Source organism: Morchella sextelata (genome assembly GCF_020137385.1).
Source record: "Morchella sextelata strain SCLS chromosome Unknown scls_21, whole genome shotgun sequence".
In the NCBI taxonomy this organism is placed as follows: Eukaryota; Fungi; Ascomycota; class Pezizomycetes; order Pezizales; family Morchellaceae; genus Morchella; species Morchella sextelata.
This window is the reverse complement of record NW_025408636.1, coordinates 442,347-456,597: the sequence shown is the minus strand read 5'-3', so window position 1 is coordinate 456,597 and position 14,251 is coordinate 442,347. Positions and strand designations below refer to the sequence as shown.

The window sequence follows — 14,251 nt, the reverse complement described above, 5'->3', positions numbered from 1 at the left end:
TTTATACAGCTCCACCATATTTGCCACTCTATTGCTACAAGGTCTCTTTAGTATTCCACCGGAAATCTGGATCAAGAGATATACTACACATACATAACCCTCCCTATAAGCATGGAGAGCAAGCCTACAAAGTATGGCGCACCTCGGGGTGTTTCTCGTCTTTAGATATAACATACTCTTTTCGGCGCCAGACCCCTCTGCTATATGAACCTACTTATCTATCACTGGCCCATTCCACCACCTGGCCTATCAGAGTATACGGACAGATTAATACCCAAGCTCGTAGGGTAGCAAATTTATCCAAGCTATCATGCCGGTTGTTCGAGTGATTACCCATGACTTGCGTTGTAACAACAAAAACGACCCCTTGCGCAACTTAGGGCATAGACCACCATAACATAGCTACATGTAGTCTTCCATTGGCCTAGTAATATGACGAGATAAAGCGAAATCATGAAAGGATTCGGCCGCAGGTTTTCCTGGGATTTGCTTGCATTTATAGACGAGTAGAAAAAAAAGAGTATGCAGTACAGTAACCTCTCGCTATAAGGATATGCCTTAGATTCATGATATGAGCGCCTGGTCCGGCAAACCCTTGAGGATATTTCCCTATGAATACTTTGTCTCTTTGCGACAAGCTATAGAAAGTGGTTCCGCCCGCACACCATAACCTAGCCCCGGTCTGTGCAATACTGAACCCGAGCCTTCTACATAAGCAACCTTTTCTTTGCTCTCCCGCATAGAGTCCAACCAGAGGTTGGAGAAAAAAAGAAAAAGAAGTATATGTGGTTCCAGAGGGGGTCGAACCCTCGACCTTGGCGTTAACATTTATTATAATATTAGCACCACGCGCTAACCAACTGAGCCATGGAACCATACCTTCTGCACACCACTTAGCGTTTATAAACATATTGTTTCAGCACACAATGCTAAGCGAGTGATGCAGCATGACCCACCTACCCCCGCGCCAACAAAACCGAGCATTTATGGTTGTGGACGACGAAGGTTATTATCGTTGCCGGGCCTGGATCGGCTACGTAGCAATCGGATCTATAGCGTCATCGTAGGCAGGAGTTGATCGAAGTGCCAAGCCCCGGGATGTCGAGCTTGAGATGTACGATCGGAAAAGAGCCGGAGTGGCTGGGTCTTTCTTATTTTAATCCACTCTACACGTGATCTCCCCAGTATGAGAAACTTGTCTATCGTTTACCCGGTACCTCTCAAACCTGAAAGCTCACCCTGAACTAACACAAGTAAGGAAGCAGTGCTCAGAAACTACATGTAGTACTGATACTCATTTTCACAGAATCTAGAAAGTGGCTTGCAATTGATAAGGCCTATATATAAGATGAGCTTGAATTGAAAGGTTTTGCCTTCCACAAGAGGGCGTCACTTGGCCAGGAATGACCGTCACAATGTTTCACTAGACTTAGTATGTGTTATGGGTTGGATACGGATAAGTTGATTCTACAGATGCAGGATCGTGTGAATGATATATACAATGCACTCTATGGAGTAACCGCTCACAATCAATGATATAATGATAAACAGGTGGTCTTCATGAGAGAAAAATCATCGTTATCACATGAATCCCTCGTAAACAATAATAATCAGAACGTCAAACAGCATCCATTAAAACCCTCGTTTGGTTATCCAAACGCAAGCATGAGTCGTTCCCCCCATACCGTACAAGCTCCGATAAAATAGATGGCTCAAGTAAAAGTCCTCTTAAGTAGTGAAGACAGAATATGAAAGTCCTCCAAAATGATTATTATGTCGTACTGGTATCGTTTTCCCACGCACCATCCCTATCCTATTCGCCTACCCTAGCCAACCCCTGTAAAAGAAAAAAATACTCTATGATGGTCATGAATTACAACTGTTTTCTTCTTTCTTTCTTTTTCTTGTGTATTTTAAAAAAGAATTACTCCTTGCGGATGTATTCCCTGCGGTAGAGCTCATCAACCTTGCTCAGGTAGTAAGCTCCCTTTGCGACGGTGTCGGCTGAACCGGCGGGAGTGAAGTTGCCCTTTCCGTGTACGTTGTGGCGGAGATTGCACATCTATTAAGAAGAAAAAAACCGATGTTAGTAACCACAAAAATATCAAAATCAACCAGGGTGGAACGAGGGAGAGCATACATCATCGTAAACCTGTGGCTCAACAACTCGCCTCTGCTCGAGTCTCTCCAGCAAGTTAAGCTTCTCAGAGATCTCCTGTGTGCTTCCGTTTATTCTCAGGGAGAACAGGGAAGCCGCCAACCCTGAACCGTAGGAGAAGAGACCAATTCTCTTACCCTGAAGATTCTCAGAAGAAACGTTTGACAAAAGAGAAACAAGTCCAGAGTAGACACTGGCAGTGTACATGTTACCGCACATCGTGGGCGCGGTCAAACCAGGCTGGACACGGTCCTGGAACCTCTTCTTGGCGAGACCCATGAAAGTCTTCTCAATGTTGCGGTCAGATAGCGATTGCTCGTAGTCGAGTTCGCGGAGGTCCGCGGGGATGGTGCTGAACTGCTCAGCCTCAGGAGTGGCCAAGAAGTCGTTGTATAGCAAGCGGGCATAAGATTTGGAGACAAGCTTGCAGGTGGGGGCGTGGAAGAGCATGTAATCGAATCGCTCGATGCCCTCATTTACAGTAGTGTGGCCATTACCATTGGCGGCGCCGTGGTGCTTTGCAGCGGCGGCGGCAAGGGTTGCTTCCCGGTTGTTGTACGCCTTGTAGCAAGCGTCAACAGCCTCGGTGTAGCAACGGATAGAGAAGTGGCCATCAACAACCGGGTACTCGCTTGTGAAGTCAGGCTTGTAGAAGTCATATGCGTGCGCCATGTAACTACCACGCTTTCCTGGCTCGAGGACAAGAGGGGCATCAGGACCGATAAGCATAGCAACACAACCAACACCACCGGTAGGTCTGGCAGCGCCCTTCTTGTACAGCGCAATGTCACCGGCAACGACAATCGCGTTGCGGCCGTCCCACGCGGAGGACTCAACCCAGTTGATGGCGTTGAAAAGGGCGTTGGTGCCACCATAGCAGGCATTGACGGTATCGACACCCTCAATGTTGGTGTTTCCAGATGGTGCAAAAAGCTGCATCAAGACGGACTTTACAGACTTGGATTTGTCGATAATTGTCTCGGTACCAACCTCGAGACGACCAATTGAGGTGGGGTCGATCGAGTACTTCTCAAGGAGCGACTTTGTGGCGGTCAAAGCGAGGGAGTAGATGTCTACATTGCGGGGTAAGCCATACGTCGATACAACATTCCCAAAAGGTTGCGAATATGGGCCAGCATACCTTCCCGGTCATCGCAGAAGGACATTTTTGTCTGTCCAAGACCGATGGTGTACTTTCCAGCGGACACGCCGTCGAACTTCTCCAGCTCGGCTTGGTCAACGCACTACATGATGATTGTCACGGTTAGCAAGAATTACAACTTCGATTGGGTCCATCAGACCCCACCCCCCCTTTTTTTTTCATCCCCGGGGGTCTCGGAGCAACAGGAGACCAACTCACCTGGCTGGGGAAATAGATTTCCATGGCCTTGATGCCGACATTCTGAGCACGAGTACACATTATTGCTGATGTTGATTAAATGTTGAAATCTAAAGTTCTAAGGCTGTGATGTAAAAGAGCAATTGAGAAGGAACCGCAGTGCAGAAGGAGCTTGTAGGATGAATGGAGTGGATGGAGGGAGGAAGGGAGAAGGTAGGAAAGAGGATGAACGGTGGAAGGGCTCGTGCAGATAAAGTAGCTCTTGGGGTGGCAGAGCAAGAGGAGGCTAAAGGGCCTGAGCGGATGGGCGATTTTTTTGTTGTCCCCCCAAACGTGCGGTGACCAACCCCATTCAGGAACAGCACAACAGCAACGGCAGGTGGAGGCAGCTCAAGTCTTGGGAGAACCTACATCCTACTCTACACTTTGTGACAGACCAGAGGGTGCCCGTTGTGAGGTACATACATGTAGGTTGTGCATGTGGTGTATGTCCTCTATCTATCAACAGGCAATTCAAGAACGACTTGATCATCCCATCATCCCCATCTCTCCCAAAGGCTTTAGCCACTGCTGAGGATCCCATAGCAGATTCTCGCAAAACAAAAGAGCTCCGCAAACCCAGTTCACACCTCCACCAATTTCTGTGTAGCTACATCTCCAGAGTACGTGTTGTATCAGTAGCTACAAGTTACGAACACACTGTCCTCCGATCCCCGGCAAAGACTGAGACTCTGTGTTTCCTTGCGCCATGGGTTAGGGCTTGCAGCACCCTGCATGCAGCTCCGAGAAACGAGCAAAAAACTCAAGGGACCACCCCCCCCAAAATTCGCAATGCTTGCGGCATACATAGCCCCTACTGAGACCTTATCTCGTGCCCTGAACTTGGCAATCTTAAATTTCTCCCTCCCTCTCACCCTGAACCCTTCATGTTTCTTGTCGATCCGTGTTCTCCCAACAAACCAAACAAATAGAAAAAAAAGCCCTCTCATCGTACGATGTTTTTTTGGATGTATCTGGGCAATAGAACAGAGCTTCGTTGGGATTTCCGGGAGAAGCTCATTTCGGAGCGGGTGACCTTGCCCGACCTTTCTCTTTTTTCTTTTGGGACAAACCCCTGAACTACCATACATATGAGCGCGACTTTTTTTCTTCTTTCCTTTTTCTCTCACATCCATCCCTCGCTCTCGTTGGTTGCTGAGCAGGACCGTTGGGAGGATCCACACTCCTGGAAAGCAAAGAAAGAAAGCAAAAGAAAAAAAGAAAGAAAAACGTGAGAAGAAACCAATGCGAGTAGAAGTATTGCTGTATGATTTGCTGTTGTTTCTGCGACAGAGCCGCAATGGATAAGTAAGTTTTCGGGCGTGCGGGCAGCAGCATGGCCATCGTTCCAATGGAACGATGCCGGCTCCATTCACGGATTTGGAACCAGACCAGTCCCATTTCAGGGGCTACGAAAAAGGAAAGAGCTATATAGCATAGTAAAACCATTGAGTCTTTTGCTCTGCAATTCGCATATTTGGCGTCTCACTCGTGGTGGATTGATGAATTTCTGTTCCCCCAACCCATGCGGCTACATACTCATGTAGGGCAGGAAAATAAAGGCGCATCATAACCTGCAAGGCCAGCAAACACCCGCCGGCCGCTAGCGCCGCAGAAGGAACCGGACCGGGGGCACGCCTTTTCTGGTTTGGGCTTGGGACCGGAGGGGCCCAGCTTCTCGAAGCTCCAGTCATTGACCGTACTTCAGGAAGCTCTCTCCCTTCGATGATGTATTAGGTTACGGAGCTTATGATGCGCAAATGTTCTCTTTTTATTTATTTATTTCTGTTTCTACATCGCAGGGCAGTCAGGGCACGTGCCCCTAGCATTGCCTACGTACTCTAGTAGGGTTAGTTGCCTACGTAGTGGGGTGCGGGGAGCTTATTTTAGCCTTTGCAAAACCTTGATGAGGTCTCCAAGGACTCCCATGGCTGTGACTTCAGCTCCAGCACTGATCAGGGTGTCAGTACAAATACCAGTCGAGTCGAGGATGATTGAGCCAAGGAGCAACCTACCCTGCACCCTGCACAATGAGTGCCCTCTCGCCATATCTCTTGGTGTAGAAAGAGATGATGTTATCACTCCCCTTCAATCCCGCAATCGCCGAAGACTTATCGAAGCTACCCACAAACACGTCGTCAGCACCGCAAACCCCCAGAGCTCCACTCAAACATCCACCAACTTACGTCTTCAACCCCACACTGACCGCCTTCGTCCCGACGTCCAAGCTCCCCACAAACCTCGTCACCCCACCCGCCGCCTCCGCCTCCTCCTTCACCTTCTTCATCTCCCCATCGAAGCCCGCCAGCCCCTCCAGAAACTCCTCCGCCGTCGCCGCCGCAACCAGCGGCTCGGGCACCAACGACTGTATCGGAAACGCCGTCGGCGACTCGACCATCAGACCCGACAGCCTCGCGAGGATCGTCAGCTTCCTCGCCACATCCAGCCCATTCAGGTCGTCCCTCGGATCAGGCTCCGTGTACCCCAAGTCCCTGGCCTCCTTGACACACTCTGCGAAGCCCTTCCCGCCGTTATCGCCGCCCAACGGCGCAAACGAGTTGAACAGGAAGCTCATGGTCCCCGAGAAGACGCCCTCGATCCTCTGCACCTCGTCGCCCGTCTCGATGAGCTCCTTGAGCGTGCTGAGCACCGGGAGCCCGGCGCCCACGGTCGCCTCGTGGAAGACGTATCCGGCGCCGTCGACGCCGTTATTAGCGGACGCGCCGTAGATGGCGTTCCAGAGGGAGAGGTCACTGGAGAAGCCCTTCTTGTTTGGCGTGACGACACTGATGCCCGACTTGAGCAGGGCTGGGTAGTTCCCCGCGAAGCCGACGTCGGCGGTGTTGTCGACGAGGATGACGGGGCCGGGAGCGGCGGTCAGGAAGGAGAGGGTCTGCGAGAAGCTGGGGGCGGGGCTGGTGGCCGCGGTGCTCCAGGAGGTGAGGTCGATCCCGGCGTAGTCGGCGGAGATGATGGCTTGGGTGCTGCGCGCGATGAGGATGGTGCTGAGGGGGCGGCGGGAGGTCGAGGCGTAGGACGCGAGCTGGGAGATGAAGGCTTTGCCGACGCCGCCGGCTCCTGGTGGGGGTTAGTGCGTGGGAGAGGGACGCGCGGGGGAGGGGGGCTTACCGATGATTGCTACGTAGACTTTGGACATTGTGCTGTGTTGTGGTGGGGAATTGAGGTGGTGGTGTTTGTTGGAGGTGTTTTGGGGAAGCAATGGTGGGGCAATTGCGGGGGGGATTTGAAGACTTTTGAGCCTCACGGAAAACTGACAGACGAGCAGGGTTTGTTCAGAATGCGACCGGAGCACGCCATTCTGGATGGCAAAAAAAAAAAAAACTATGGGAATCACATCAGAACTCGCATAACTGGAGGAATATCTACGCATAGCAGTTGAACTGACGAGTGATAGACTGGGATGTGGCTATGCTAACAGTTGGGAAGTGGCTGTCATGGCGAGTGATATCTCATGCATGGGCTTGGCACCCGCGGACAGCTATGTAGCTACATACTGAACACCCTTCGCGGATTAGCGGCATGAGGTATTCTTACGCCTGGAATCAGTGGAACGCTCGTCTGTAGATATAAAAAATCACCCTCCGCGGGAGTGTATAGACCATACAGTCGAATCTCCCTATAAGGGTACGTCGGGGCCGAAATTAGTACCCTTATAAAGCGTGTGCCTTTATAGCAAGCGTTATTTTGTGCCCTTGTGGGGCGATTATTCTTATAGGAGGTGCCCTTATAGAGAGATTCGACTGTAGAAACATTGGAGTACCGATCAGCATCTCCAAAGCTTATCACTTCAACTATCGTAAACTACTGGCCCTAGTCTGTCGCTTAGACTCGCTTCCAGATTGGCGTTTTGGATTAGTGGTTTGGTGCATGTATGTACCTGGGTCAAAGACGAGGTGCAGTGCCGTAGTAATATGATAGTGGGATGGACAGAAGGCAGTAATTATAACTATAGATATTGGCGTATCTTAGATTGAAGTAAGAATAGATATGCCGTCTCGCTGAAGCAATACTTCGTCTGGCGTGTTGCAGATCCCAGAAAAAGCAATCTGGAAACATCCAACTAGCTCTAATACTCGGGTTCTGTGATTTGAGTTGTTACTCTACCGACTACATTCCAATCCTCGCTAGTCTATGGAATTTAGATTCTCTGTAGAGGAGTAGTTAACTACAGTGACAGACTGTTCTACTTTATCGCCGAACGTTAGAATGCGGAGATCCATCGATCCCTGCATGCCATGTCTCCCCCACCGTCTCGCGATTCGAGCCAGTCCCAGTCCTTGACTGTAGGATCGAGTCGGTAGGTACTTTACCTACATCCCCAGATTACTGAGATGCTTGCTTTTTGTCGACACCGCGTATTAATAATTCCTCACGTGCCACCCACCACCCATCTGACGTTGTGCTGTCTTGGATGACGTGAGCGCCCGCAACGTCTCCGCCTGTCAGTCCCTCGCTCACAGTCAAAGAAGAAGGTGCCTTATTCCCGGAACCTGTATAACTGCTGCCGACCGGTGCCCCAAACCGCCCTTTTGTTTCCCACGATGCTCCTCCTCCGCCCCCCTCCTTCTCCTCTTCATCTCTTCATGTGTAGTGTGCGCAGCAGTAGCAGTGCCAGCCTGCACACCGTGGATTTCAAGGTACAAGGATAACCGGCATTTATTCACCCCGTCCCTCCGTCCGTGCGGCTACACTTCGTGACTACACTACCTACGTACTACACCACCCACTATTACTCTACTCTGCTCCACGGGTTTCGATACTCTGCCCAGAAAGTAACGCCAAAACCTAGCTTCCCCATGGACCTCTACGCCGCCAGGCTCCGCGAGCTCCAGCCGCTCTGGAGCAGCGTCGAGAACTGGGCGGTTCGGCTATTTGTAATCACCTATCCTTCCCCTCCTTGGCCCGGCGGAGAAAGAGGCCTTTTTGCTGACGATGGCGCGGGGTGGCTGTAGTTCTTCATGGGTGCGATAACGCTGCTGCCGTGGGTGCTGCTGATCGTCTTTGATGCGGGGGTGTATATATGGCGGTGCCTTCTGCTTGCGCTAGGTCTGGAGGCGGGGGAGAAGATGGTGTGTATGGATGTGGATGCGGATGGGGGAGAGATGGGGGAGAAGGAGGCGTGAGCTCCGGTGGGTTGTGGGATGGTGGGGTGAGATGATGGGGTGAGATGGTGGGGTGAGATGGTGGTGGTATGGTGCGGGCGCGGGTGTAGGTGGGAGGCGGGAGGCGGGGTCCGGGAGGTGGAGGTGGAGGTAGGTAGGTGCTCGCCATCTGAGCGCGGTGCTGGCTGTGCTAACTGACAGGCAGGCAGGCTGTCGACTTTCTACTAGCTGGACCTGTCCGGTCCCGAACCTTAATTTGTGCCTGGGCAAAGCGCGCGCGGGCCGGGGGTAGCTGACATGTGTAGCACCTGCCTACCGACTGCCTGACCCCCTCCAGACTGCCTGGGACTGAGAAATCGAAAGTATGGGTGTATGTATCTGGAGTTCTTGTTCTTTCCTTCCTTTTTGGCAGTTGCTTCCTACCCGGTGTTTCTTTTCTTTCCGTTATAGATCTTCCCTTTCTACCGGCGCTGGTCCTTTCTTTCACGCTCACTCATGACTTGATGATGATGTACATGTATGTATGTAACGTATGTATCATAACCTGTATCTATCTGTTTACCAGGTTCTCCACATGTCCCGCGCGCGCACGTTTTCAGGCTGTTGGTGATCGAGGTCTCGCTATCTGAGGTCTGGAAGGTTCTCAAGAAAAAGGTGATAATGATTGGAGTTAGTCCGTGCCGCAGCTTAAGTTTATAGCTTCTTGAAACTAAAACATATGCTTAACTTCAATGTTACAACCACGTTAGTCTCGTACCCATCCCATACTTAGCAGCAAGCTGCTCGCCAGTAGGGTCTGGAACATTATCTTCCCGACAAATGTCGGCCGACACTCTCGTCGGCCTCTGAAATGTGACATCGGGCTCTGGATTGTGATGTAGGAGCCCGACTTGTGATATAAAGACCGACAATGTGATAAGAGCCGACAATGTGATATAAGAACCGACAATGTGATATAGAAGGCCGACTTATAATATAGAAGGCCGACTTGTGATATAAAAGCTTAATTTTGATGTCGGAAGTTAAAGAAACTTTATTTTTTGTATGTAAATTGAGCCCGACAGCCTCCCCAACAGCCCGGCACCCCATACAAAAAAATCTCGCCTAGCCCGCCCGCTAGAAGCATAGAAGCAGACGGGTTGGGGACGAGCCTACAACCACGTAGCCGCTGTACCGTCTCTTAACACCTATCACACAACGTCCGCGTGTGCAGGTAGCTACATGTAGCCCTTCCTTCGTCCCGCGTGTAGCGATAGTAAATCTATGAGATATGGGCTTGGAACCCCGGCCGAGTGGCATGTTTCGGCGGGCTCGGTGCCGCGGGGCGCAGCCACAAGATAACGATACCTTGGTAGCCGGGTAGTGTATCCACGTTGGGGGCGGTGCCATCTCGGCCACAGAGGCCCGCGCTTGTTACACAGGTATCTATCGGATCTAAGCCGGTATATAACCGTACTTCTTAACCTGGAGGACGTACTGTCCCTAGAGTGAGGATTAGCTAGCATTGTGTGATAAGCTTTGTCGACGGAACAATACCGCGTGGGGTCTGGCTAGCTGGTTATGGTTATGACTATCTTCTATATTCTGGGGGCCCGGGGGGGATTGCGTATAGACACGGAGGGACTCCGTGGGCCGGGGTGGTATTTCAATATATAATGCGGCGCCGAACCGGCCCGAGAAGTGACTCGAAGACCGGGTTGCCATTATATTGCACACAAGAACCATACCGGGCACTCGCTAGCCGAGCCTCATGGCCAACTAACGTTAATTTAGGAGAATCGTGTACATATAGTGCCGTAGTCTATAAGACGCGGGTGTCTCCCGCTTCCCATGCAGATACTAGGCTGTGGGTGCGGATATGTTCCCGCCTTGTTGTAGGAGGCGGGGTGGGGCCGCGAGCTTGAGACGGGCTGCTTGTAGGACGTGGTGGACTGTGGTATAGGGGTATAACTTGGGATTACAGCGGTAGCCTTGGTTTTGGGGGGGGCACATTATGAGGCGGAGCATATATATTTGCAGTAACAGTGTAACAGTGCTGGTAGAAATTGAGTCATGAAGTATCACTCGGTTGCCAAGACAGTTAGCACCAAGACGTAATTGTTTATTTATTGGTTTAATACCTAAGGCGCGGTTGTTGGGTGTTTGTTTTGTTTGTTGAATCTTTAAGGGGTTCTCGGGGTCGCGGTTCTGCGGTGTGTTGACTCGCGGGCGTGTGCGTGAGTGAGTCATGGCCTCCTAGTGCCGGGTGTGACGGGTGTGATGGGTGTGTGGGCTGGAGATATGACAGCGATGTAGTGCGTTTAGTGCTTGTAGAGTTGTTTGTTTAGTATATGGGGATGTGCTTGTAGTGGTGGTGCTGCGGATGCGTACATGTGCTGCGGATATCGATGTGGTGAGACCTAGGGGGCGTGTGTATAGTTTGCTCAATTGGGCAAAGCTGGAAGAAGGAAATTTCGACTATAGATAGTATTGTGATGTGTTGTACGGTAGCCGTGATGGTTTGAGACTCCAATAAAGAAGAATCAACCATAGTATATCGATCTCGCGGTAGCCCAGAGCATTATACTATAACGACCATACAAATAGTAGAAGACCATGGACAGAGCTAGAGTGCGGCATATATCCGGGTATCGATATAGGGTCGTTATCCTGATCTTTGTAAACTTGGTCGCTCTGCAATCATATCATATCAGTCACGAGTAGATGCGGGGGGCTCGGTTTTCCGCTAGGTGCGTGTGTCCCGAGGCGTGCACTCCTTCGGATTGTGGGCAGTATTATTCTCGCTTTCAACATAACTTTGCCTAGGGTTTGCCTTTTGCCCGGTGCTGGGACCTTTATTAGAAACGTAAATTCTTTTTCGAAATATAACTTTGCCTAGTACTTGATCTAGCTACCAGGTGCCTGGGTCTCGGGTATAAATGATGGGCACGAGACCCAATTCCCGAGACCCCCGAGTGATGCCGAATGATCCAAAATAAGGCACCATCATGTTCTGCCAAGATGGTCCCCTGTTTGCTGCTAGATATTATTAAGGATCAAAATCTAGATTTATGGAAAAATTCTTACCTCAAATCGGGGTTGAGTTGAGCTTATATCAGTCTCGATATTCATCTCGAGACTTCCAAGGCTAGGGTGTGACAAGACGAAACAAGTCGAGACTTAGTCAGGATCCAAAATGATCTCGTTTTGTCTCGTATCCATCAGTAGTCTCGGGAATTATACCCCCCCTCCCTCCCCTCTCGAGGGTTTTCTTCTTAAGTTTCCCTTGAGGCTGTTTAGCTAGGTAGATGGTCTTCTCCACAACCAATAAATACATACAGCTTTCTGTACCTTAGCTGGAATCGTCAACGAGAGTGTCTTTTTATGGCATGTACGTTATTAGTCTCGTTCTCTAACTATGCGGTTTATTCAGAATCTGGTGTACTCAGCGTTTTCTACGATACCATGCCGTAGTCTCGTCCCGTCCTGTGATATTCATGGCCACTCTTCGAGAGAACCGAGTGACTGACTGTGAGCCAACCCACACCAGAATCTCATAACGAAGCCAATATACCTATTCGTTGGTGCTGCTACATATAGATGCGAGTTTTTATAATTGGATGATGGAAGTGCACAATCTGCTGCCGAAAATTAGCTGCTGCCTTCACGTTGGGGCTTGGTGGTGCATGGTGCCTTGGACCGGATCTTCTACTAGCCGTTTTGCTGGTATCTTGCTAGTTTTCCGGGGCCGGTCCTAGCTGAGGACAGGGGGATTTGATCTGGAGACGTCTCATCCAACGGATGGTACTAGCTTAATCTTTTCCCGAAGAATGTTCGAGTCATTTGGGAAGGGACAAGCGCCCATTAGAGAGTTTAGGAGTTTGGAGAGTTTTCCTTGGCGAACTTAAGAAGATTTAAGGTTCACCGGAGATATTTAAGGTTCAGATACATGTATGTACAGATACACGTATCTGCTGATATGTAACTTGCTAGTGCGGGGTATTTTCGGTGTGTGCGTGTGCTGGGCTAAAACGCGGGTGTTCACTACCACGTCCGACTTTTCTTCTCCCTCTCTCCTTCTCCACACACGAACATCACAACCACCATCCTTGTTTTCATCAATACCGAATCTATCGTGACATACCAGTTCCATCTTCAGTTCTTTCTTCAATCCCCCTGCTCAACCTTAGGCAGTGCATGCCGCTATATGCGCCTGACATACCTGTGGATACGATGTAGCCACCGCCATCATCCCCAAATCCACAAAAATGGATGGACTTCCCCCGTACTGTGGGCCCTTCTTACACGTCTCTCTCTGGAGATATACTTTTCAACCGACTTCCCTCCAGTATCATCGATTCAATAAAATTTACCACCACATTCATCAAATTCGCTCGGTTTATTCCACAGGCAACTGTACTCTCATATATTCGTGGGAGATACAGCTCTTTACTGTCCTATCTCTATCCCAACAAAAAAACCTCGCTTCATGTCTAGCTGTGAGCCCTGACCTATCTGACCCTCCTCCGCCCTGACATTCTGGCCGGCCCCGATAATCCTTTAGGTCGTCTCTTTATCCTGAAACGGGCAGGAATTTCTGGACTAGATTGGTGTCACTGATTGATCGGGCGAGCTTTTAGATATCCTAATATATGTTTGGCGGATGGGAATCTTCCGGAGGGTTCGCCACTCACAATCTATCCTAAGACTCAACGAATCGAGCAGCCAGCCATCAATACCAAAACATAACGAAACACTCTTTGGTGTATTTTGATGAACTTTTAACAGGCTTTCAATAGCAAAAAGCTACCAAGACACCCGGTATATCTCAAACGATTTTAAAAAATAGCATCATCAAATATCACGCGGTAAACTATGACACCATCACGAATTAACATAGTGAGTGCCCTTCCCACGGGGCCAACAGAAACTACATATGCTATTGAGATTTATATTTAGGTGGACACTGCTTATGTTTTATTTAGTGGATGAACGGGAGGGGTCTTAGATAAGCTGTCTGTTATGCCTTAGGGTATCAAACACTGGCTATCACTCGATCATCAATAAGCGGCGAATGCATCGGGCCGGGGTATTCGTTGCCTGTGTACTCGCTCGTTACCGAAACCCCGTGGTTAGAAGGCGGAGAAAGTCAGGGCTTCAATAACTTACCAGTCATCACCATTTCAACAAATTAGAAACTAAAAACCGTCATACTATAACCTATGATCAATGGCACGTGAGATGATAGCCGCCGACAATTTCTGGCTACACAAAGACTCTTCCAAGCTTACGGAACCTAATAGGAAAGGGTCACATATCCCAGACATACGACATTCTGTTCAGCTTAAACGAAATCGCGGGTGTGAGACCCATACATAAATGGAACCCTGTATCCATGGGCGTTCGATAGCCTGGGGGGCTTAGTTGGAGTGCGCGCTCTATTCCAAGAAAGAATTGTACCCCAATTACGCGATAAAACTATGCATATCGTAGGTATCAATATCGCAATCGTATTGCAAAATGACAATCGTCGTTCTTACTGGTCTGACGACTTAATCTGACACCAAATTCCCTTCCCGTTGAACAGAATATGGGTCAAAATATCATCATAGA

General features: G+C 49.8%; 3 protein-coding genes across 3 annotated transcripts; 1 reads left to right on the top strand and 2 right to left on the bottom strand.

The window, feature by feature from the left end:
- Positions 1–1,924: 1,924 nt before the first annotated feature.
- On the bottom strand, positions 1,925–3,578 carry H6S33_006695 (uncharacterized protein; the record flags this gene model as incomplete). The annotated part of the gene is made up of 4 exons (XM_044838392.1): positions 1,925–2,062; positions 2,141–3,231; positions 3,300–3,402; positions 3,519–3,578. 4 exons carry the CDS (start codon positions 3,576–3,578, stop codon positions 1,925–1,927), a joined length of 1,392 nt encoding a protein of 463 aa, XP_044689513.1.
- Positions 3,579–5,417: 1,839 nt separating this feature from the next.
- Positions 5,418–6,693, bottom strand: H6S33_006694 (uncharacterized protein; the record flags this gene model as incomplete). The annotated part of the gene is made up of 4 exons (XM_044838391.1): positions 5,418–5,487; positions 5,552–5,656; positions 5,723–6,614; positions 6,666–6,693. 4 exons carry the CDS (start codon positions 6,691–6,693, stop codon positions 5,418–5,420), a joined length of 1,095 nt encoding a protein of 364 aa, XP_044689512.1.
- Positions 6,694–8,353: 1,660 nt separating this feature from the next.
- On the top strand, positions 8,354–8,680 carry H6S33_006693 (uncharacterized protein; the record flags this gene model as incomplete). Its single annotated transcript, XM_044838390.1, has 2 exons — positions 8,354–8,431; positions 8,510–8,680. The coding sequence occupies 2 exons, from the start codon at positions 8,354–8,356 to the stop codon at positions 8,678–8,680; spliced, it is 249 nt and encodes an 82-aa protein (XP_044689511.1).
- Between the last annotated feature and the right edge of the window lie 5,571 nt (positions 8,681–14,251).